This window comes from Sus scrofa, chromosome 6 (genome assembly GCF_000003025.6).
Source record: "Sus scrofa isolate TJ Tabasco breed Duroc chromosome 6, Sscrofa11.1, whole genome shotgun sequence".
Lineage (NCBI taxonomy): Eukaryota > Metazoa > Chordata > Mammalia > Artiodactyla > Suidae > Sus > Sus scrofa.
Genome location: NC_010448.4, coordinates 157,410,981 through 157,432,959, shown reverse-complemented (window position 1 = coordinate 157,432,959; position 21,979 = coordinate 157,410,981). Strand labels below are relative to the sequence as shown.

Genomic DNA, 21,979 nt, shown 5'->3' with positions numbered 1-21,979 from the left:
TCTTCATTTGCAAAGTGGGGGTAGTAGTACCTGTCTCAAGGGGTTCCTGAAATGAGTTCTCACCTGTCACATGTTTAGAACAGTGTCAGGCATGCAGCCACCATCCAGTAAATTGTGATGGCTATTCCTGACTCCCCGAGGGGCACATGACCTTGAAGAGTTTCGGATGCTCCAAGATTTTAAAATGCCAGCCTGTGGCATTCGATGTCTTTGGGCTACAGCCTTGTACCCTATTTCCCATGGCTGGACAGTGTGAGGCTGCCGGTCTGCCCAGCTCAGCCCTACACAGGCAAATGAGGTGATGTCGAAGCTTGGCTGGGGCCCAGCCCCTGGAACCTCCCCTTCCCTCCCTCGTGTCTCCCTCGCTCAGATCCCTACACACCCCAGAGGGCCCGGAGGGAAGGTGAGAGGGAGTGAAGGTGGGGGCACACAGCCATCCAAGCGTAGCTCCTCCAGCTCAGTGAACAGGTGCGCCCAGGTGCTGTGCTGGACCTGAGGGGAGCCCGCCTCCCCTCCCCTTAAGCCCGGGCTTGCAATGATCCCGAGCGTCACGCTTCTGTTGTGAGCGTGTGTGGAGGCGTCTGGCTGGTTCACCTGCGCCCCTCCGCAGGTGCTGCCCAGGCCAGGCCCGGCCAGGCAGCCATGGCCGACGAGAAGACCTTTCGCATCGGCTTCATCATGCTGGGGCTCTTCCTGCTGGCCCTCGGCACGTTCCTCATGAGCCACGACCGGCCCCAGGTCTATGGCACCTTCTATGCCATGGGCGGTATCATGGTGATTGGGGGTGTCATCTGGAGCATGTGCCAGTGCTACCCCAAGGTAGGTAGCGGGGCGGACAGGTGGGCTGGGGGCCGTGGCCCAGGGGGGCTTGGGGCTGTGCCTCTAGTCCAGGCATCTATCCCCAGCCTTCAGGCATCTTGTTATCCTCCCCCCATCTCCCCTTCTTTTCTTATCTCCACTGTCCAGCGCATGCATGCATCCATCCCTTATCATAAAAACTGACCAGAAGCCCCCTGGATCTGGAGCCCCAAAGGCACCATGGGGGAGACACAGCCAAACCCAACACCCAATGCAGGTGCCTGAGACCAATTCATGAGTGCTTGCTGCCTGCCAGGCGCACCTGCATCCCTGGTGCAGTTCAGCGCTCATCCTGAGTTTTTGGTACCTCTGAAGTTCTGTTCTATAGCGGAGAAGCCGAGGCTCAGGAAATGAGGTCCCACAGCTCCCATGTCAGCGCTGAGATCAGATGCGTCACCTAAACCTTGACGACCCTCCACCACAGGAGGGCCGACCCTGTGTCCCAGAGCTGCTGAGAGTTCTGAGCGGGCTGTCACCTTAATGGCGCGGGTTGGGCAGAGCTCTGTCTTCGGGGGCTTTAATGTACTCCTAGCCTGCTGAGTGACCTAGTGATGGGGAAAGCACTGGTTTGGGAGTCCTGGGTTCTGGTTCTAGCTCTGTTCCAAACTCTGTGTGTAACCTTCGTCTTACTGAGCCTCAGATTCTTTCATCTGCAACATGAGACCCCGAGCTCCTCCTTCTCCCAGACTCACAGAGGTATTATGAAGAACAGGAAAGAGAGCGAATGTAGAGAGGTTTCGTAAACTGTAGAGTGTTACATTGAGGGGAGGGGCTCCCACCCTTACTGTTATTGATTCTCCCAACAATCCTGCAGAATGGGCACATCAAGAGTTGTAATCCTTCCGTGCTCAGAGAAGTTAAGTGACTTTTCCAAGGTCACACAGCAGCTCGTCAGACCCAGGGAAACAAGAAGCATGGATTCTAACTTGGGCTCTGCCTCTAACTACCTGGGAGACTTTGGTTAATCCCCTTCCCTCTCTGAGCCTCAGTTTTCTCATCTGTACAATGTGTGAGTCAAGAAGAGGGGGTGGGAAAGGGGGGGGGCCTCTTAAGGGCCCTGCTGGTCCTGCCATCCAGGGCTCTAGACCCCAGGCGGTCCCCAACCCCCACAGCTCCCTCCTCACCTCCTGCCTGGGTGGCCCAGCTGGGGGTTCTGAAAAAGGCTCCTGGGGGGCAGGGGCCCGGCTCTGCCCAGCCCTGCCTCCTCCACAGGCAGCCCCGGGCTGTCAGCAGTTCCGTCGGCGTCAGGGCAGTCTGGGCTGGTTTGTGGCCATTTACTGGGCAGTTTACAGTCAACTCGCCTCTGTCTGTGCAATGCCCTGAGCAGAGGTCACCGGGAGAAGAGGGCCTTGGGCCCAAGGCACCCATGTCACCTCCATCGTCGTCCTCCTCCCAGTGAGGGGGCTGGCGCCTGGGGACTGGCAAGGCCACCGCGGGGTGGGGGGTGGGCTGTCTGGAGGGCAGTGTCCTTCCTGCTCTCGCCCCCATCCGGAAGCAGCCGTGGGGTGGTGGGAGAATGGCCGGGTGGCTGTGGGAGTGAGGGAGCGGGGAGGGATGCTGCTGGGTACTAATGGGTACTAATGAGTAACTGTTGATAGACGCATGTGCTCCTGTGCTGCGGAGGCCGCATGGCACACGGCAGGCCCAGATTCACATGCCTCCTCGCTGTGCCCCACTTCTGTGACCTTGGCAGAGGGAGTCCCCCACCTCCCTGAGGCTGGCATGGCTGGCAGCGGGGGAACCGGGGCGGGGGTCTTGTATGTAGGGGAGCTGGCACCACGCCTGGGCCAGAGGCAGTTCAGAGGCCTTGTTCTCGGGACTGGTGTTTGCGGCTTTGGGTGGGTCTGTGTGTGTGTGCGTGCAAGTGTGTGTACACTGCTGTGGGTGGGGGTGTGTGTGTGTCAGGGACACCCAGAGGTGCTGGGCCCTGAGCAGGTCCCTCCCACCCCCCACCCACCCCGTCAAACAGGGGGGCCTCCCTGGGCGAGCGGTTAGGCGCATGCTCCAGGGGAGCAGCGGATGCATGTGGGCAGCGCAGAGGCCTTCTCCCCCTTGCTCTGCAGATTGCCTTCATACCCGCTGACTCTGACTTCCAAGGCATCCTGTCTCCGAAGGCGCTGGGGCTGCTGGAGAACGGGCTCGCTGCCGAGATGAAGAGGTGGGTGCGGGGTGGGGGTGGGGGCCTCTGGGGGGGAGGGAGGGGCAGTGAGCCCTCGGGCGAGGCTCCCCTGCCTGGGAGAGTGAGGGGCAGGGCCGGAGGGGCAGGCGATGTCTTCCCCAAGGCTCCAGGCTCTGGCTTTTGCCTTCCCATTTACTGAGACATGTCAGAAATCATGGATTGGCGTTCCCATCGTGGCTCAGTGGTTAACGAATTCGACCAGGAACCATGAGGTCGAGGGTTCGATCCCTGGCCTCGCTCAGTGGGTTAAGGATCTGGTGTTGCCGTGAGCTGTGGTGTAGGTTGCAGACGCGGCTGGGATCCCGCGTTGCTGTGGCTGTGGTGTAGGCCGGCGGCTACTGCTCCAATTGGACCCCTAGCCTGGGAACCTCCATATGCCGTGGGTGCAGCCCTAGAAAAGGCAAAAAGAAAAAAAAGAAAAAAAGAAAGAAAGGAAGAGAAAGCGTGGATTGTTCTGAGGTCTCAGCTCTACGAGGTGGGCATGACTCTTCCCATGTTGCAGGTGAGGAAGCTGAGGCTCAGGGATTTTGTCCTGTCTTGTGGCAAATTAGTGACTGCTCAGAAATGAAAAATAGGTCTGACCCTGGTTCCCAAACAGCGGTGACTACTACTATTTTAGCGATGAAAAAGAGGCGTGATGGTGGCCCAGGCACAGTCCTGGGCCCTGCCACTTTTTGGCTCAGTGACTTTCGGGAAAGTGGCCTGCCTCTCTTTGCTGCATCTGTGAAATTGGAATACTAATAGTACCCTTCTCCTAGGCTTCAGGGAAGGCGAAGTGAGAAAACAATCAGCCCTTCGTGTCTGTGGGGGACAGCAGAGCTCCTGCAGATGCTCAAGTCCCTTAGATAAAATGCTTCTAATCTATGCAGTCCTCTCAAGTATTTTATTTTATTTTATTTGTATTTTGTCTTTTTTTTTTTTTTTTTTTTTTTGAGGGCAGCACCCACAGCACATGGAGGTTCCCAGGCCAGGGGTCTAATTGGAGCTGCAACTGCCGGCCTACACCACAGGCACAGCCATAGCAACACCAGATCTGAGCCGCATCTGCAACCCACACCACAGCTCACAGCAACGCCGGATCCTTGACCCACTGAGTGAGGCCAGGGATCGAACCCGCAACCCCATGGTTCCCAGTTGGTTTTGTTTCTGCTGCGCCAAGATGGGAACTCCCTCTCAAGTATTTAAAATCATCCTTAGATTACTTCTAATACCTAACACAATGTACATGCTATGTCAATAGTTACCAGAGTATAGCCAATTCAAGTTTTGCTTTTTGGAACTTGCTGGAATTTGTTTTTCGGTGACGTTCCACCCACGGTTGGTTGACTCTGAGGGTGTGGAACCTGGGAAACGGATGGCCCACTGTATAAGCTGAACGCTAAGAACAGAGCCTGGAGCACAGCCGGCCTCTCCAAGGCTCTGTCATTATTCATAGGCAGCGCTTCCAATGCACCAGAGACCAAGTTGGGCGTTCTGCGCCCCTTCCTTCTTTCAGTCCTGATTGGAACCCTGTGAAGTAGGGGGTATCAGGCCCTTTATACCGATGTAGAAACTGAGGCTCGAGAAGTGCAATCACAGGCCCCAAACCTCCCAGAAAGTCAACACAGAGCAGACTTGGTGGCCATGGGGGCCAGCCTCAGGACGGAGCCACAGGGAGAGCTCCTGGAGCAGAGCTGTCCCTCCCCGGGCCTGGACTGTGCAGAGCAGAGCAGAAAGAGCCCAGCACTACCTCTAAGTCTGCGTCACCTGGGCAAGCCAGCGAGAGTGTCTGGCTCAGCCTGCTCCAGTGTCTCCCACAGGTGCGGTGAGCATTAGATGAGTTTGGCGACACAGCCTGGCCACCAGGAGCACTCAGTCTCTGGGCTGTTGCTACTGCTGTGTCCTCCTCCGAGAAGCAGCTTCGAGGGGGGAGTTCAGAATAAATGGCATGATCAGCATAAAGCTGCAGGCCACCGCTTGGAACCCAGCAAACTCTGGGTCAGTGTAACCTGGTCTGCATTTGGCAGTTGAAGCCTTGGGGACAACCTTGGCGACATGGGGTGAAAGGAACGCTGGACTGATGGTCTGAGTGCTGCCACTTAACTTGGCTTGTTGGGTCTCAGCCTCCTCATCTAAGGAGTAACTACTCCCAGAGGCTTCTTTGAGATCAGGTGAGACCCGGTGCCCAGAGCAGGTGGGCCAGGGGACAACACTGATGTCTGTGGATTGAATCTTTTTTTTTTGTTTTTTTGTATTTTTGCCTTTTCTACAGCTGCTCCCGCGGCATATGGAGGTTCCCAGGCTAGGGGTCCAATAGGAGCAGTAGCCGCCGGCCTACACCAGAGCCACAACAATGCGGGATCTGAGCTGCTTCTGCGACCCACACCACAGCTCGCAGCAACGCCGGATCCTTAACCCACTGAGCAAGGCCAGGGATCGAACCTGCAACCTCATGGTTCCTAGCCGGATTCGCTAACCACTGAGCCGCGACGGGAACTCCCGTGGATTGAATCTTTGCCCGTCTGCTTGTTCCCTCTCCCGCTGTCTGCTGTGCCCCCACCCAGCCCCCAGCCCCCCTACGCCAGGCTGTGGGAGGAAGCCGCCTATGACCAGAGCCTGCCCGACTTCAGCCACATCCCAATGAAGGTCATGGGCTACAGTGAAGACCCCCGCCCTCTCCTGGCCTCTGAGCCAGGACAGCTGCAGCGGGGAGCCAGCGATGGAGGAGAAGGGGGCCCTCGTGACCTCAGGCCTGGCTGGAAGCCGCTGTGGTCATCCACAGGGGCTCAGACCAGGATGAGGGAGAAAGACGCCCGAGTCAAGGCAGGCCCAGGTGGGTGTGCACAGCACGGCGTGGGGCTGCTGCTGGTGCTGGGGTGAGGGCGGGGCTGGGCCACTGAGGGGTGCTTGGGGACGTGGGGAGAGTAGAGAGGGCGGGACACCCTGAGAAGCAGCAGGAGTAGCAGACACATGAGTCTGGGCTTAGTCAGAAGGGCCTGGGTTCAAATCCCAGCTCCTCTGTGTAGGTTTCTCACCTTCCTGAGCCTCAGTTTCCCCACAGAGCTCTCTGGACACTCACCATGAGGAGCCAGGGTGGGGAGCCAGAGGACCTGAGTTCAAATCCAGGTCTGCTGCTGATGTGCTCTGTAACCTCGGGCAGGTCCCTCCCCACCCCAGCCTGTCCCCGGCTGCTCATGAACTGGGTTCCTCACTCATTCATGTGGTCACCCATCCACCAGCATTATGGGCACCCACTTCCTGCCAGGCTGGACAGTCCCTCCTGCAGGAGCTCCTTGTCCAAAGGGGCACAGACAAAGGGACAGAAAGTGACACCCAGTGTGACAGGGACCATGGGCCCAGAGGAGATCTTTGAGTGGCTGGAGAGGCAGAGGAGTGACCCAGCTTGAATAGTTACATCATAGTGACCCATTTCTTGAGCACCCACTATGTGCCAGGCCTTGTGCAAAGTGCTTTGCACTCATTATCTGCTCCAAACTTGGGGAGGAAACTGAGGCCCAGACAGGTGAACTCACCTACCCTGGGGCCTTGCAGCGAGTGACTGGGATTTCAACCCAGGCAGTCTGACTCAGAGTTACCCCTGCCCTCTCCACCTTTGTCCCTGCAGCCCCCAGACCTGTCCCCAGGGCCCTGCACCATTGGCTTCCTTCCAAGATGACCTGGACGTGGGATCCAGTGAGGGCAGCAGCCCAACCTGTCCCCACCTCAGGAGGTAGAGCTTCCGCTCCCGCCTCCAGAGCCCTGGGCCTGCAGGTGCCAGCTGGACCGCTTCCATGACTTTGCCCTGATTGATGCCCCCACATTGGAGGATGTGCCTCCAGAGAAGCTGCAGCGGAGGCAGCCCTGCCCAGCTCCTGGCAGCGGTCCCCAAGGACAAAGGAGGAGGAAGAGGAGGCAGCTTCGGACGCAGGAGCAGAAGAGCCAGAACAGGAAGAGGAAGACTTGTATTATGGGCTTCCGGACAACCCCGGGGACCCCCTCCCGGACAAGGAGCTGGGCTTTGAGCCCGACGTCCAGGGCTGAGGTGGAACTTCTCCCTGGGTTCTAGCCTGGTACCACTGCTGGCCCCCGGGTGACCTCACAGGGCCTCCATTTCCCCATCTGCAAAACGGGGATAAATGAAGGATCCCAGGACACATTCGGCCTGGGAGCATTTTGAGAACTGCGCAGAAATGCACAGGGAGCAGATACATTACAGGGCCACTGCTGTTCCACTTATTAACTTTTTTTTCTCTGAAGGTAAAATGTGATTCGTTGAGAAGATTTTCAGCAGCCAGCGCCCTCAAGAGCCTTTCTGCCTTCTCCCAAAGCTGGCCTCTGAGCAGGAACCCTCCTTGGTGCTAGTCAGGTCCCTGATCCCCTGTGAAGCCTCTCAGGGTTCTCGATCCTTCTGAGTCTTTTAGTCCACATGGTGGATGGCGTGATCCGTCCTTACTCAGAGCTGACACCCTCGGCCCTCATGCCTCTGTGGCTCCCGTTGCTCTGGATCCAAAGCCTTCCTTGACTGACCTCTGGGGACCGCCCAGCTTTCTTCCCGGTCAGCCCCACCATGCCCTGCCGCCCCATCCCTTCTCAAGCCGTGTCCCCCACCAGGATGCCCTGTGTCCCCTCTCTGCCCACAAATGCAGGCTCATCCTTTGAAGACGCCCCTCCTCTGAAAGCTTCTCCTGATGTCACCGCCTCTGGACCGCGTTAGTCCTGGACCCTGTGTGCCCCTCTGGGCCTTGCACATTTCTCATGGAGCAGGGCTGCCAGCTCGAGGCCAGCGCCTTTGCTTTGCTCACCTTGGTCTCTCCCGTGCCTAGGCGGTGGTCACTGAGGGTGGACACAAGTGACCGACTCCAGGAGCCTTTTGCGGGAAACGCCCTCCCCTCCTCCCGACTCTCAAAACGTCTGACTTAACTACTTCGGCTCAGGTGGCATTGATGGAGCATCTACTGTGTGCCAGAAGCCAAACTGGCATCTTCCGGAGGAAAGAGAGAGAAACTGATGGCAGTTCTTGCCCTCCGAGGACTCACAATCCACTGAGCCTTCTAAGTTAGGCACAGAGTCCAGAGCAGGGGCTGAGGTGGGAGCCAAGGAGTTACATATTGCCGCAGCAGAGGCAGCGGAGTGATATCCACACAACCTTTGGGGCCTTGGGTACAGAGACAAAGAGCTCAGGCTGCCTTAGGGGCCCCGGTGGATATCACTGTGCTGCAGCATCACGGAGAAAGGCACCTCTTAGGCTGCTCCCGGCAAAGCACAAGGACGGTGACGCTACCTCACTGCAGGTCCCCATCCTCAGAGCCTGCACCCTGGGCCGGCCTGGGTTGCAGGGGGGGTCATGGCGAGGGAAGGGCACACCCCTGGCACCCCTACCCCCCTTTTGGGGTCACTGCTACCTACCTCCAGCAGGCAAGCGCCTAGAGCAGGTGTTCCTGCTCGTGGCTCGTGCCTGGGCTCTGCTCACTCACGGAGGGGAGGGTGACCTGCATCCGAAAGAACGCCGGTGGGAAAAGCTCAAATAAACAAGCTTTCAGTGTTGGGAGCAGTCACCTTGGTCCACCTCTAAATTCCTTTATGGGAAACCACCCATCCCCCGCGGGCAGGATGAGTGAAGCATTACCGTGGGCTCTGGAACGTATACACCAAACACAGCGGGGCAGCAGATGGGACAGCTGTGTGGCTGGAACCTCAGGGGTGGCTCACGCCCCTGTGGCACACTGCAGGGCACCCCCAGGCCTTGGCTGAGACTCAGGCGCCTCCGGGAGGGTGAGGGGGGCTGGGGCAGGGACTGAGACGGCAGGCTGGGCTTTGGCTCCCGCCTGACTTCCTCAGCGCTTGCTGCATGATTGGGAGACCACATGCCTGGCCTGCCAGGGACCGTCCTGGTTAATGCCACTGTCCTCACCTCGTTAGCCATACAGGGTCCTTTCACTCTCAAAAGTATTCTATTTGGACGATCAATTGCATGTCCTGTTTCCTTGGGCCTCGATCTCAGTGTCCTCCCTGCGAGCAGAGATGATGGAACCCAGTCTTAACCTTTTGCAGAGTTAGGCGGGGTGGTGGGCAGGGGGATGGGAGGGCATTGATGGACTCCATCTGCCAGTGCCCTGCAGGTGAGGACTGCCAGGAGCTCACCTGTGCTTAATAGCGGTTTGTCAGTCCCGCGGGGAGGGGAGAACCCCCAAGGGATGGCGAGGGGGGGAGAAAGGATTATTATGGGATCTGGGCTTGTGTGAGGTCACTTGGGAGAAGGTCAAAGCAGGAGGGCTCGGCTCCTGGTTGGATGCTATCGGAAGCAGGGCTAAAGCCAAGGTGGGGCCCTGCAGGAGGACAGAAGACTTGACCGAGCTCAGGGTGCAGCTGGCCAAGCCTCAGCCATCGTGCTCCAGCCAGGAGAGGGCTGTGGGGTCACTGATGGATGCTGAACCAGGCTCACGTTTGCTGGGCTCAGCCATGGCTACCGAGTGGTGTGGATTTTTAATTTTTTTTGTCTTTTTGCCATTTCTTGGGCCACACCTGCCACATATGGAGGTTCCTAGGCTAGGGATCTAATCGGAGCTGTAGCCACCAGCCTACGCCAGAGCCACAGCAACACAGGGATCCGAGCCATGTCTGCGATTTACACCACAGCTCATGGCAACGCCTGATCCCTAACCCACTGAGCAAGGCCAGGGATCGAACCCGCAACCTCATGGTTCCTAGTCGGATTCGTTAACCACTGAGCCACGACAGGAACTCCCCGAGTGGTGTGGATTTGTCTCGACCCATTGGGGTCACAGAGTGCCTTGTCTGATGCTGATGTCCTGTGAAATTGTTCACGTTCATCAGAACAACACCGATGCCCAGCTCTGAAGGCTGGGCTGGCTCCTGGCTGTCAGGCTGCTGTTCTTTCTCGACCTCCCTACTCCTCTGGGGCCTTCCGGTGACCGTGGGGAGGTGGGCTGGAGGCACAAATGTGCCATGGATGTCATTCGAAGAGAAGAGTCTGCAGCTTTTGAAAAACTTGAAGGGCAGGGGAGCAAGGGGCCCTTCTGTTCAGCTCTGCCCATCCCAAGCTCTGTGACTTGGTGACACTCACACTACCGGTGTGCTCTTCCCTTGGCCTCGCCCACTTTCAGTCTCCTCTAGGAAGACGGGCCTCGGGGAGTTCCCTAGGGACTCAGCGCGTTAAGGATCTGGTGTTGCCACTGCTGTGGCTTGGGTCACAGCTGTGACTCGGGGTCGATCCCTGGCCTGGGAACTTCTGTGTACTATGGAAAGAAAAAAAGAACGAACAAAAGAAAGGGAGGAAGGAAGACAGAATGAAAGAAAGAAAAGGAGTTTCTGTCGTGGTGCAGCAGAAATGAGTCCAACTGGAACCACGTGGTTGCGGACTGGATCCCTGGCCTCGCTCAGTGGGTTAAGGACCTGGCATTGCTGTGCGCTGTGGTGTAGGTTGCAGATTCCACTTGGATCCTGAGTTGCGGGGGCTGTGGTGTAGGCTGGCAGCTGCAGCTCTGATTGGACCCTAGCCTGGGAACCTCCATCTGCCTCCAGTCTCAAGTGTGGCCCTAAAAAGCAAAAAAAAAAAAAAAAAAAAAAAAAAAAAAAAGAAAAGAGAGAGGGAGGGAGGAAGAAAGAAAGAAAGAACACGGGCTCTGGGATGGCCCCTCATTGGCTGATTAGCTGAGGAGGGCGAGGTCTTTCATGTAGGTCCCCAGGGGCAGGTGTGGAGCTGAAACAGCCTGGTGGCCCGGCCTTGGCAAGCCCTGGAGTCGAGCCCTCAGCCCCAGGCTCCAGAGGGATGTACCACGGCAGACATGCCTGCTCTTTCCACCATCACGTCGGATCAGAAGGACTTTTGGAAGCTTCCACTCTCTGGGGAAGGCCGGCCTTTACTGCCCTTTTCTGGGAAAGAACGATCCTGGGGGCAGAGAGCTCAGGCTCTGTGACTGCCCGCTGTGACCCTGGGCATGTGGCCACCCTCCCTGATCGTCTGTGCCTGTTCTCCATACAATTCGATGGAGGTGGACCAGACTCCGCTTCTGCTCCTGGTCCTTAAGCCCAGTGCTGGCACCCTCATACCAATTACCCCCCTGGGTCCTCCCTACAGCCCTGGGGGGCAGCCCTGTTCACATGGCAAATGTTTGCTGGAAATCCCAGATGCTGGAGCCAGAAAGACGGGTTTGCACGTAGCCCTGGGAGTTCCTTGCTGTGTGACCTTTGACAAATCACTGCCCCTCTCTGAGCCTCAACATCCACTTTTATGCAATGGGGAGGAGAATACTCACCTCCTGGGGTGTCGTGAAGAACTCAGGGGTACGACGCCTCCATCACATTGTGGCTGCCTGAACAGTATCAGAGTCCTTCCTTCCCACTCTGGGTCTCAGTGTCTCAGCTGCACGTGGGGATTAGCTCTGTCCTGCTGAGAAACAGGACAATAGGCGAGTGGATTCACCAGGGAGAAGATGCAAAGGGTCGAGAATACCTATGGTGTGCCAGGTGCTCAGGGGCAGGGGAGCTGAGGGTCGGGGAGGGTAACAAGGAGCTGAGAGAGCAGCAGCAGCATCCAGAGAGCAGGGAGAAGGAGCGGGGTCGCTCGTGCCTGGACAGATGAGGCAGCAAACAAAGTCGTTATTTACTTTTTGGCCACACTCTGGGTATCTGGAAGTTCTGGGGCCAGGGATCTAATCTGAGCCACAGCTGCAACCTACACCACAGCTGCGGCAACACCAGGTCCTTAATCCATTGCACCACAGCAGGAACTCCGAGAGGCAGCAAAGTAATTGAGCATCTGCTAATTATCAGGTGCTCCCTGAATGGAGCCCTCCCACCAGCCCAGAGAGGGGGGCTCCTGGGGGCCGGCCCTGGGATTCAAGCCCTGGAGCCTGTACTTCTTCTATAACGCCCCCTACTATGTAAGGAGACTCAAACACCCACCGTGCTGTGCTCACCTGATCTCATTTCACCCTCAGAACCTGCAGAGTTGGTGTGCATCCCCGCGGTACAGATGAGGAGCCTGAGGCTCTGAGAGGCGGAATCACTCACGCATCCTCCCAGAGAAGCACTAAATGGGGGAGAGGCGGTGCGGCCGTAGGGCCTTCTGTTCCCAGCAGGTACCCAGGTGATTCCAACCCTAGGGAGGAGAGGAGAAAGAAGCACCTCAATATAAGAAAGGGGAGGCACAGAGTTCCTGCTGTGGCTCAGTGGTTAACACATTGAAATAGGAGCCATGAGGATGCGGGTTTGATCCCTGGCCTCGCTTAGTGGGTTAAGGATCCGGCGTGGCTGTGGCTGTGGTGTAGGCTGGCAGCTACAGCTCCGATTCAACCCCTTGCCTGGGAAGCTCCATATGCTTCAGGTGCAGCCCTAAAAAAACAAAAAGAAAAAAAAAAAAAAAGAAAAGAAAGGAGAGGTATATCTCTGTATGACTGATCACTTTGCCGTACAGCAGATATCGGCACAACGGTGTAAATCAATTATACTCTAATAAAAATTCTTTTTAAAAATTAAAGCAATCATTCAGAGGAAAGACCTGTGACGCCATACGAGAAACAAATGAAAAATAGTCAGCCTCTGGAATAATCAAAGGAATGCGAATTAAAACAACAGGAAGCCGTGTTTCACCTCATAACACTGGCAACGTTTTACAAAGATGATAACAGTGGTGTTGGCAGGACGAGGAGGAACAGAGCAATTTCTTACATCCCTGGTGGGGCTGGACATGATACGAGTTTCGGGGGGGGGCAATATGGCAACACGGCCAAGTGCCTCAGCCCATGGCTCCCCCTAGATTCCGCACGTCCACACGTAGGAACTTATCCCAAGGAAATAATCAGACAGGTGTACTAAGAGAGACTTGTGCAAGGGTGCTTATTGTGGCAGTGTTGATGACAGCTCAAACGTGGAAAGGATCTAAACACCCAGCCGTGGAGGTGTGTCAAATAAAGATGCTACAGCTCTGGGAGGGGCTGGGTATGGCCATCAAAGGGAGGACCCGCCTGACTGAATCCCATCCCCTCCCGACCTCTTCTTGGCAGCATGTGTGATCACTGCAGTTCCACACTTACCTGTGAATTTCTTGGATGGCTTTCTGCATTCCCCATCCCATGCTCAGCCCCATGAAGGCCAGGACTCTGCCTATTATGTTCCGTACTATGGCCTCAGTGCTGGTCTCAGGTCCTGTGGGCTCTCAATAAATAGGGTTTATTTATTTATTTATTTATTTATTCTTTTTTTTTTTTTTTTTGGTCTTTTTGTCCTTTTCAGGGCCACACCCACAGCTTACGGAGGTTCCCAGGTAGGGGTCTAATAGGACCTGTAGCCACCGCCTACGCCAGAGCCACAGCAATGCCAGATCCGAGCTTCGTCTGTGACCTACACCACAGCTCGTGATAACGCTGGATCCTTAACCCACTGAGCGAGGCCAGGGATCGAACCCACCGCCTCATGGTTCCTAGACGGATTCGTTTCCCCTGTGCCAGGACGGGAGCTCCTCAATAAATAGTTATTAAATGAATGACTGAGTCTGTACTTTTTATTTTTAGTCTGGTAAAACACACATCAAACTTACCATCTTAGCCATTTTTTGGCTGCAGCCATGCATGCAGAAGTTCCCTGGGCAGGAAGGAACCCAAACATAACAGTGATCTGAGCCACAGCAGTGACAACATGGGTCCTTAACTCACTGAGCTACCAGGGAACTCCTCCATCTTAACCATTTTATTTTATTTATTTATTTATTTTTGTCTTTTGTCCTTTTAGGGGCGCACCCGAGGCATAAGGAGGTTCCCAGGCTAGGGGTCTAATAGAGTGTAGCCATCCTACCCAGAGCCACAGAAACACCAGATCCGAGCCGCGTCTGTGACCTACACCACAGCTCACGGCAACGCCAGATCCTTAACCCACTGAGTGAGGCCAGGGATCGAACCCGCCACCTCATGTTCCTAGTCAGATTCTTTCCGCTGCACCGCACCGGGAATTCCCTCTACTTTATTGATTAAAAAGGCAGAAGTGATTGCCTTTGTTGGACTTGAACACATGCAATGGCTAGAGCTGCATCAGCTATCTTGCAACCATGAAGGAAATTTCGAGAGACACAGAGGTTTAGGACCTACGAACTGGTGAATCAAAGCCAGCAATCACTGGTCTTCTAACTATGTGAGAAATTTAACCCCTAGTCGTTTAAGTTATTGTGCTTGCAACTGAACTCACTCCCAACAGAGACAGACTATGATTCCCTCATATACCTATATGCAAATATGAATAGAAAAAAACAAAAGTGATTATCTCTGGGTGATGAGATGCTTGTTCTTTTTTTCTTCTTTTTAGGGCTGCACTTGCAGTATATGGAAGTTCCCAGGCTAGGGGTGGAATCGGAGCTGCAGCTGCTGGCCTATGACACAGCCACAGGCGCGTGGGATCCAAGCTGCATCTGTGACCTACGGTGCAGCTTGAGGCAACACTGGATCCTTAACCCCTGAGCAAGGCCAGAGATTGAACCTGCATCCCGATGGATATAGTCAGGTTCGTAAACCACAGCCACAACAGGAACTCCAAGATTCTTCTTTCTGAAATTCCTGTAATGAACATGTAGATAATGATCAAAACTAATATTTTACATTTAGAAAAATCAGTGATGCTAGCTCTCTTTTTAAAAAATAAAATATCGAGCCCCCAGGAAGACATTCACTCCCATCTGACGAGTGAGTTTCAGGAATGCTCACGGGCTACCTTGCACATGCTGAGGAACGGGTTCAAGCACCGAGTGGGAGGCAGGACTTGACCTGCAAAGCCCCCATCCAAAACAGTGTGACCCCAACCCCATGAGCGGGGTGGGACAGATGTCATGGGCCCAGGAAACATGAAAACTTTAGGCTCCGTGAGGACAGGTGAACCTCATCAGGTCCCCAGTGTGGCTGCAAGGGGGCTGGGACTCGCCCTCCGTGGCCCTCCTGTCCCCTCCCAGCCACAGTCCTGAAGGCTCCAGCTCTCCCGCTGGGCTTCGAGGCCGGATGCCGTGTTCCTGGCCGAGGCATGTCCCTCAGCTCCCAAGGATAGTCTGACCTCACCTTGAGATTAGGCCCCCACGCCTCCTCCGCTGATCAGCCTGCCAAGCAGGTTCTCAGCCAGTGCCAGGGCTGGTGACAGGATGACCAGGAGGAAGGGCTGCAGTGGGGCCTGGCCTGAGGCCCCAGGAGGACAGGGTGGCCTTGGGGTCTGCAGGGGGAGCTGATGGTCGGGCAACACCTGTGTTGGCTATAAACACGTTTACACCAAGTGGCCTGGCCGTTTCTTCCCATAACAGACCCGTCTCTTCCCACAACAGACCTGGGGTTCTCTCTGCCAAAGTGACCCTGGGGGAAAGCATGGGAAAGAAGAAAAACCAAAATGCCAGCAGAGGAGTTCCCTGGTGGCCTAGTGTTAAGGATTTGGCGTCACTGTTGTGGTTCGGGATTGATCCCTGGCCCAGGAATTTCCACATGCTGGCTACAACCAAAAAAAAAAAAAAAAAAAAAAAAGCCCAGAGTTCTCGTCATGGCGCAGAGGTTAACGAATCTGACTAGGAACCATGAGGTTGCGGGTTCGGTCCCTGGCCTTGCTCAGTGGGTTAAGGATCCGGTGTTGCCGTGAGCTGTGGTATAGGTTTGCAGACGCGGCTCAGATCCCGCATTGCTGTGGCTCTGGCATAGGCCGGTGGCTACAGCTCCGATTCGACCCCTAGCCTGGGAATGTCCATATGCGCGGGTGTGGCCCAAGAAATGGCAAAGAGACAAAAAAAAAAAAAAACAAACAAAAAAAACCCCGCAGAGAACAAAAGAAACTCACGAACACTGCTGATCCTCTACCCAGCAAACATCCCCAGGGTCGCTGCTGTGCGACCTGGGGACACAGCTGTTGGGACAGCAGCCAGACTGTTGTGTGTGCCCCACAGTGCCCTCTGCAGCCATGCACACACACTGGCATCTGCTTGTCACCTGGGAAGCGGTGCCTTCAGAGATGAAACAGGAAACTGCCTGAGAAGCAGGGGCAGAGACAGCACCGGGACAAGGACCCCCTAAGGGCAGTGGGTTTTTTCCAGGGATGGGAGGAAACTGGACCGTCGGGATGGTTTACACCAGTGAGGAATCTGGGTATTAGCTCAGCACCCCACCTTCTCCTTTAGGAAGGGGTGGACCAGTCTGGGGCAACTTGACATCCCTGGTTTTCTGACCTTTCTTCCTTTCCTGCCTCCTCTTTTCTTCTGCCTCCTTCACCCTCTGAGTTGTGATGCTCAAGCCAATCCGCCTGAGCCTCAGTTTTTCCCATGAAACAACGGGTGCCAGTTAATGCCACCCACCTCTCCCCAGGGAATATTTGGATCTTTCCTGTCTGGGGAAGGGGAGCCAGACCCCACCCCGTATTCCCTGTAGGATTTCTGTGGCCTCAGTTTTCTCACCCTATAAAGGGACAGCAGCCTGGCCTCTGGGAGGCTGGAGCGGGGGTGTGGGGTGGGTGGAGGTGGTTACTGCTGGACTGGGTTTCTGCGCTTTTTGACCTTCCTCCCAGGCTCAGATGGCTGCCTTCCCTGCCCCGTTAACACCCTGACCAGGAGGTTGATGGAAATATTTTGGCCTGGGGGCGATGGCTCAGTGGCCCCATACATTCCTCCTGGGCCCCCCTCCCACCTGCCCTGGGGCCCTGGGGCCCTGGGGCTGCTGCTGCGGATTCTTTCTTTCCACCCCAGACCTCAGGGCACTTGATGCAAATTGGGCACATGCCCTTGGGGTTTTTGGATCCAGGTGGCCAGCTCATGATACAGCTGGGTGTTTGGGGGGGGGGTGCTGCCATTCCACCTTTTACAGCCTCTCCCTCCATGCGTGTCTGACGTGATTGAGGCGCTCCCTTCAGTCTGTGCTCTGAGGCATTTTCAGATCCATCATCTCACTTGACCTCACATCCCCCTGGTGAGGTTGGAAGTATTTCACTGATGACTCAGCAGGGGCTTGGAGAGGGGTGGTGACTGGCCCAGGGTCACAGCACAGGTTTAGTGGTAGGGCTGGGATTAGAACAGTGCCTGGATCCCAGCCCTGGGTCCCGCCCCCTCTTCTGCCCAGGCCTGTCCTGGGCATACTGCCTGGAGGAGGCAACTCTGAGGTGGGTCTTGAGGATGTGTAAGGGTTATCAGATGAAGAATGCTAGGAAGGGCATTCCAGAAGAGAATAGCATGCTCAGAGGCACGGACCCACCTGGGGGCTGTAGAGTGGAACTGGGCAATCTGGACCACTCTTAGAAGGGCTATACTTTACACTCAGGGAGTAAATCTATGCTCCCACGCTTTGGGCTGCCTCAGACTCTGGGAGCTCATGAAATGCAGAATCTGTACGTCTCACTCCCTCTGCCCCATCCCATGGCTCTGGATGCGCGTGGTCCCTAGATCAGTGGAGAAACACAGCCAGGGCTGAGGAGATAGCCAGAGCAGTGGGCAAGGGGTGGGGGAGGCAGCAGGTGTGGAAGGAGCCATGGGAGAGGCGAAGGAGCTGCCCTTCTTGGATCTCCCTATTTAAAAGTGCAGCTCTCAAGAGTTCCCGCTGTGGCGCAGTGGGTTAAGAATCTGATTGCAGGGGCTCAGGTCGGGTTTGATCCCTGGCCTGGTGCAGTGGGTTAAGGGTCTGGCATTGCTGCAGCAGCGATTCATATTCAGTCTCTGCCTAGGACCTTTCATATGCCGGCAGATGCAGCCATTGAAAAAACGAAGTGCCGCTCTCCCTTCCCTTCTGGTCCCCACCTCACATGCTGCACATCTGCCTTAGTAGTTCCTTATGTTTCACTTTACCAGCGTGAGGGCGACATGAGGCACGAGTTTTGTCTATCCCGTTCACTGATGTAACCCAGCTTCTAGAACCGTACCTGACACAGGTCAGGTGATGGAGGAGGCTTTGTTCTCTTTTGTTTACTCCTTCATTTATTTTTGGGGTGGAAGAGATCTGAGCATGCTCAGAGGCTGGCCTGGGGGACTAGCAAGCCTCCGTTTGGACAAGATGGGGACCAAATGTCAGGGCACAGTTCCTGGAGGAGGCTGGGGAAAGGGCCCCTCAACCTGCTGGACATCTCGCTTTAAACCTGCAGGGAGAGAGCTGGCGGGTGGTGGAGAGGAGGTGGGAAAGGTGGGAGCCACAGGTGGCCCTTTCCTCCGTGAAGAGCAGGCAGGAAGTGTGTGTGTGTGTGTGTGTGTGTGTGTGTGTGTGTAGGCTCCAGAGCCTGTGAGCCTCGAGCAGCTCCTGAGGGGGGCCTTTGGGAGCCATGGCGCTCTAGTCACAGCCTCTTTTGTTCAGAACCTCCCAGGATCCCTCCACCCACGGGAAAGGGCCATCCCTTTCCCTGGCCTCAAGGGGAACATTAAAAACGAGCCTCCTGTCCCAGCGTCCCCAGCTGGGCCATGCACTGCTCGCTAGATATGTCACCCTATTACGACTGGACGGCAAATCCTGAGTCGTCTCCTCCAGGAAGCCTTCCTGGATCCAGTGTCTCCCAGTCGGGCTTCCACACAGCCTAACCTCCCTCTTCTTCGTGTGACTTGTCTCTTCGTGCCTCTCATCACAGGGCCCTGAGTTCTTACCTGCCTCGCTGTGGGCTTGCCGAGGAAAGGGTAACGGCCGCTTCACCCCATGGACGAGAACAGGCCGCCAACCAGGCCTGGCCTCTGCTCAGCCAGAGTGGTTAAGCCGCGGGCGCTCACTCCGGGCGCCGAGCGCCCTCTGCCGGCCAAGCTTGAGTACAGCCCCTGCCCGCAAGGGGCCGGAAACTTCCCGGAGAAGCCTCTCTCCTTAGGCCCAGCCCCTTTCTAGTTCCTTCTTTTCCTGAAACGCTTCACTGTGGCCCCCAAATCATTGTCCGGAGTTCTCTTGTGGCATAGTGGGTTCAGGATCCAGCATTGTCTTGCAGCGGCGCGGGTTAGATCTCTGGCCCTGGGAACTTCCTTGTGCTATAGGTGCAGCCAAAAAAAAAAAAAAAAAAAAATTGTGGTCCATCACTAGGAATCTCAGTTCCAAACACCTCACTTTCTGCTCACCACGTCCATTCTTCCCAGCCTTCTCCCAACTCTCACTTCCTTCGCCTGCCATGGAGTGATGGTGCCCGCACAGCTGAGGCTTCCCGGTCCAGCCTTAGGCTTTGTTCCCCTCACACCCTTGCCCCACACCTTATCAAACTGGCAGGGTGAACACCCAACCCTGCTTGAACCCAACCATCCACCAAATCCCCTCCCTCGGCCAGGTGGCTGAACACAGCAAGAGGGAAACATACTGCTTTCTAGTTTCACTTAATTATCACCCACAAGCCCCCAGGGGGCCCTGGAAGCTGTCCTACCAGCCCACACGTTTTCTGATCCATCACTCTTCCCAACTCATTTATTTTAGTTTTCGTTAGAATTGAAAGTATCACACCTCTACTTGGTAGGTAATAGTCTAGGCATGTTATGAATATCCATTCATTTACTTTTCACAAAGTTCTCGGAGGCAGGTTCTATAATCACTTGGATTTTACAGATGAGGAATCAGAAGCATGAGTGACTGAAGCCATCGTCCCTTCTCCTTTTTTTTTTTTTTTTTTTTTTTTTTTGTCTTTTTGCCTTTTCTAGGGCTACTCCTTGGCATATGGAGGTTCCCAGGCTAAGGGTCTAATCGGAGCTGTTCAGAGCTGTAGCCACCGGCCTACGCCACAGGTGCAGCAATGCGCGATCCAAGCCGAGTCTTTGACCTACACCACAGCTCACAACAACGCCGTATCCTTGACCCACTGAGCAAGGCCAGGGATCGAACCCGCAACCTCATGGTTCCTAGTCAGATTCGTTAACCACTGCGCCACGACGGGAACTCCCCTTCTCCTTTCTCTTCACACCTCCAAACCTCCCCATCCTTCCTTCCAGCTGATGCCACCCATGTCCATGAGAAAACAGATGCAGTAAAGAGAGACCCCAGCAGCTCCAATTTGTTGGGAGAGGAAACCAGCCTCCAGAAGTAAACCCACAGGAACCACCTGGTGGGAAGGGAGGTTCGGGATCCCCTGACCCTCTGGCACCTTCTCAGCTGCCATGAGTCCTTCCATGGGGAAATCAGGGCCAAGGGGACTCAGAGGGTACAGGTGCAGATGGCAGGGCTGCATCCTCGTCTTCCGTTTCCACCTGTTGCTGCCTGCACGTGGAATGGCCAAAGCTGGCTGGGTTGGGGATCTTTTTGTGGTGGTTGCTAGCAATTTTCTGCTTAAGAAGGGAAGCGCATTTGAGGGTCATTGGTTTTAAGGAAAATAAAATGCATTTGCACTTAAAAATAAAAGGAAGAAAATAAAAGTCTCTGTGCCCTGGGGCGTCAGGGATGGCCACGTAGCACTTGCTGATCTCAGATTTCCACCGGGAGATATCAATGGGGACACCAGGCCCACGTTCCGCTTTCAGTTTGTCTAAGACCCAGGCATGCTTGATGAAGCCCTTTCCCATCTCGGCAGCCTCCTTCTTGAACTTTTCAACGGTTCACTTGTCGATCCCACCACATTTGGAGATCGGATGGCCAACGGTGGTAGACGTGCCTGGATTGACGTGTCCAGTGACAACGATGTTGACGGGAGTCTTCTCCTGTCCCACTTTTGCTTGGCTCTAGCGATGGCGTTGAGGACACCTGTGTCCTGGCAGCAAACCCATTGCGAAAATGCTGCAAAACTTTTTTTAAAAAGGAACACATACGCAAAAAGGATGGGTTCCTCCCAAAACAGAGCGTGCACATTCGAAATGTGGACACTGCTACACTGACCTCATTGACACGCACCCCAGTAACGGCTGCGGACTCCAAGTTTTCTGAGGTTGGAGGAGCAGAGGGCAGCAGTAGTGGTTTCTGTCTATCATTCAGGCTGTGAGTGGGTGTCAAGGGGAGAAGGCTTTTTTTTTTTTTTTTTTTTCCTTTTTCTTTTTAGGGCCACACCCGCAGCATGCGGAGGTTCCCAGGCTAGGAGCTGAATCAGAGTTACAGCTGCCGGCCTATACCACAGCCACAGCAACACGGATCCGAGCCACATCTGCGACCTACACCACAACTCATGGCAATGCTGGATCCTTAACCCACTGAGCGAGGCCAGAGATCGAACCCGCAACCTCATGGATCCTAGTCGAGTTTGTTAACCACTGCACCACAAAGGGAACTCCAGGAGAGGACTGTTTTGAGAGAAGGTATTTTTGGAAAGAAAAAGCTCTCAGAATGTTGATGTGGTGATGGGAAAGAACCACAGGAGATGAGGGATTCGGAGATAGGAAGGGAGAGGCGATAGCAGACACAGGACATCCCTGAGGAGGCGGGACTGGGGCAGGGAAGGGTCTTCTGGGGACAGGAGATGACCCTTCTGCACTAAAAGGGAAAGAAAGGAAAGAGGAGGAAAGGGTGAGTGTGGGCCCAGGAAGCACTCAGGTGGCTGGAGGACCCGGGAGGGACTCTGCCTTACCGTGACTACCGTGACGCCTGCATCTGGGGTGGGGATGGAGGTAGGGGTAGGCTGGTTATCAGCTGGCCAGAGCAAGGGGGTGCATCTGAGAAGAGGGAGGAGCTGACACAGCCGATTTGCACAACTTTCCTGAGTGAGTGTGTGTGTGTGTGTGTTAATCAATGAGGGATGAAAGCCCTGGGAGCTGACCCCTCAACAAGTGCAATGGAGGATGTGGGATGAGAAAGGACTGTCCTTGGGGTCCATCTGTCACAGCGGCTCAGGTGCCTTGCTCCCTTACCTCCATCCAAACACAACCACTGCACACCTAGCAGGGTCCCCCTTTCTCGGCCTGGTGACGTAATGTTTCTCTATGCACGTGCTTGAGGTAGTAGGTGAGAAAAAGTCCAGGGTCCCAAAGGGGCGTATCAGGGAAAGCTTGCTCCCACCTCCCAAAGAAGAAGAGGAGGAGGAGTTTGACAAGGAAGCAGCCAAAAGCATGTGTCAAATACAGTTCTCTCCACAGGGGACAGG

General features: G+C 55.3%; 1 protein-coding gene across 1 annotated transcript; it reads left to right on the top strand.

The window, feature by feature from the left end:
- BSND (barttin CLCNK type accessory beta subunit) lies at window positions 389-8,571 on the top strand. Its single transcript, XM_013996393.2, is given in 7 exon segments — window positions 389-819; window positions 2,922-3,016; window positions 5,581-5,759; window positions 5,762-5,849; window positions 6,642-6,718; window positions 6,721-6,864; window positions 6,867-8,571. Coding segments are annotated over 7 exon segments (951 nt in total). The 5' UTR covers window positions 389-642; the 3' UTR covers window positions 7,058-8,571.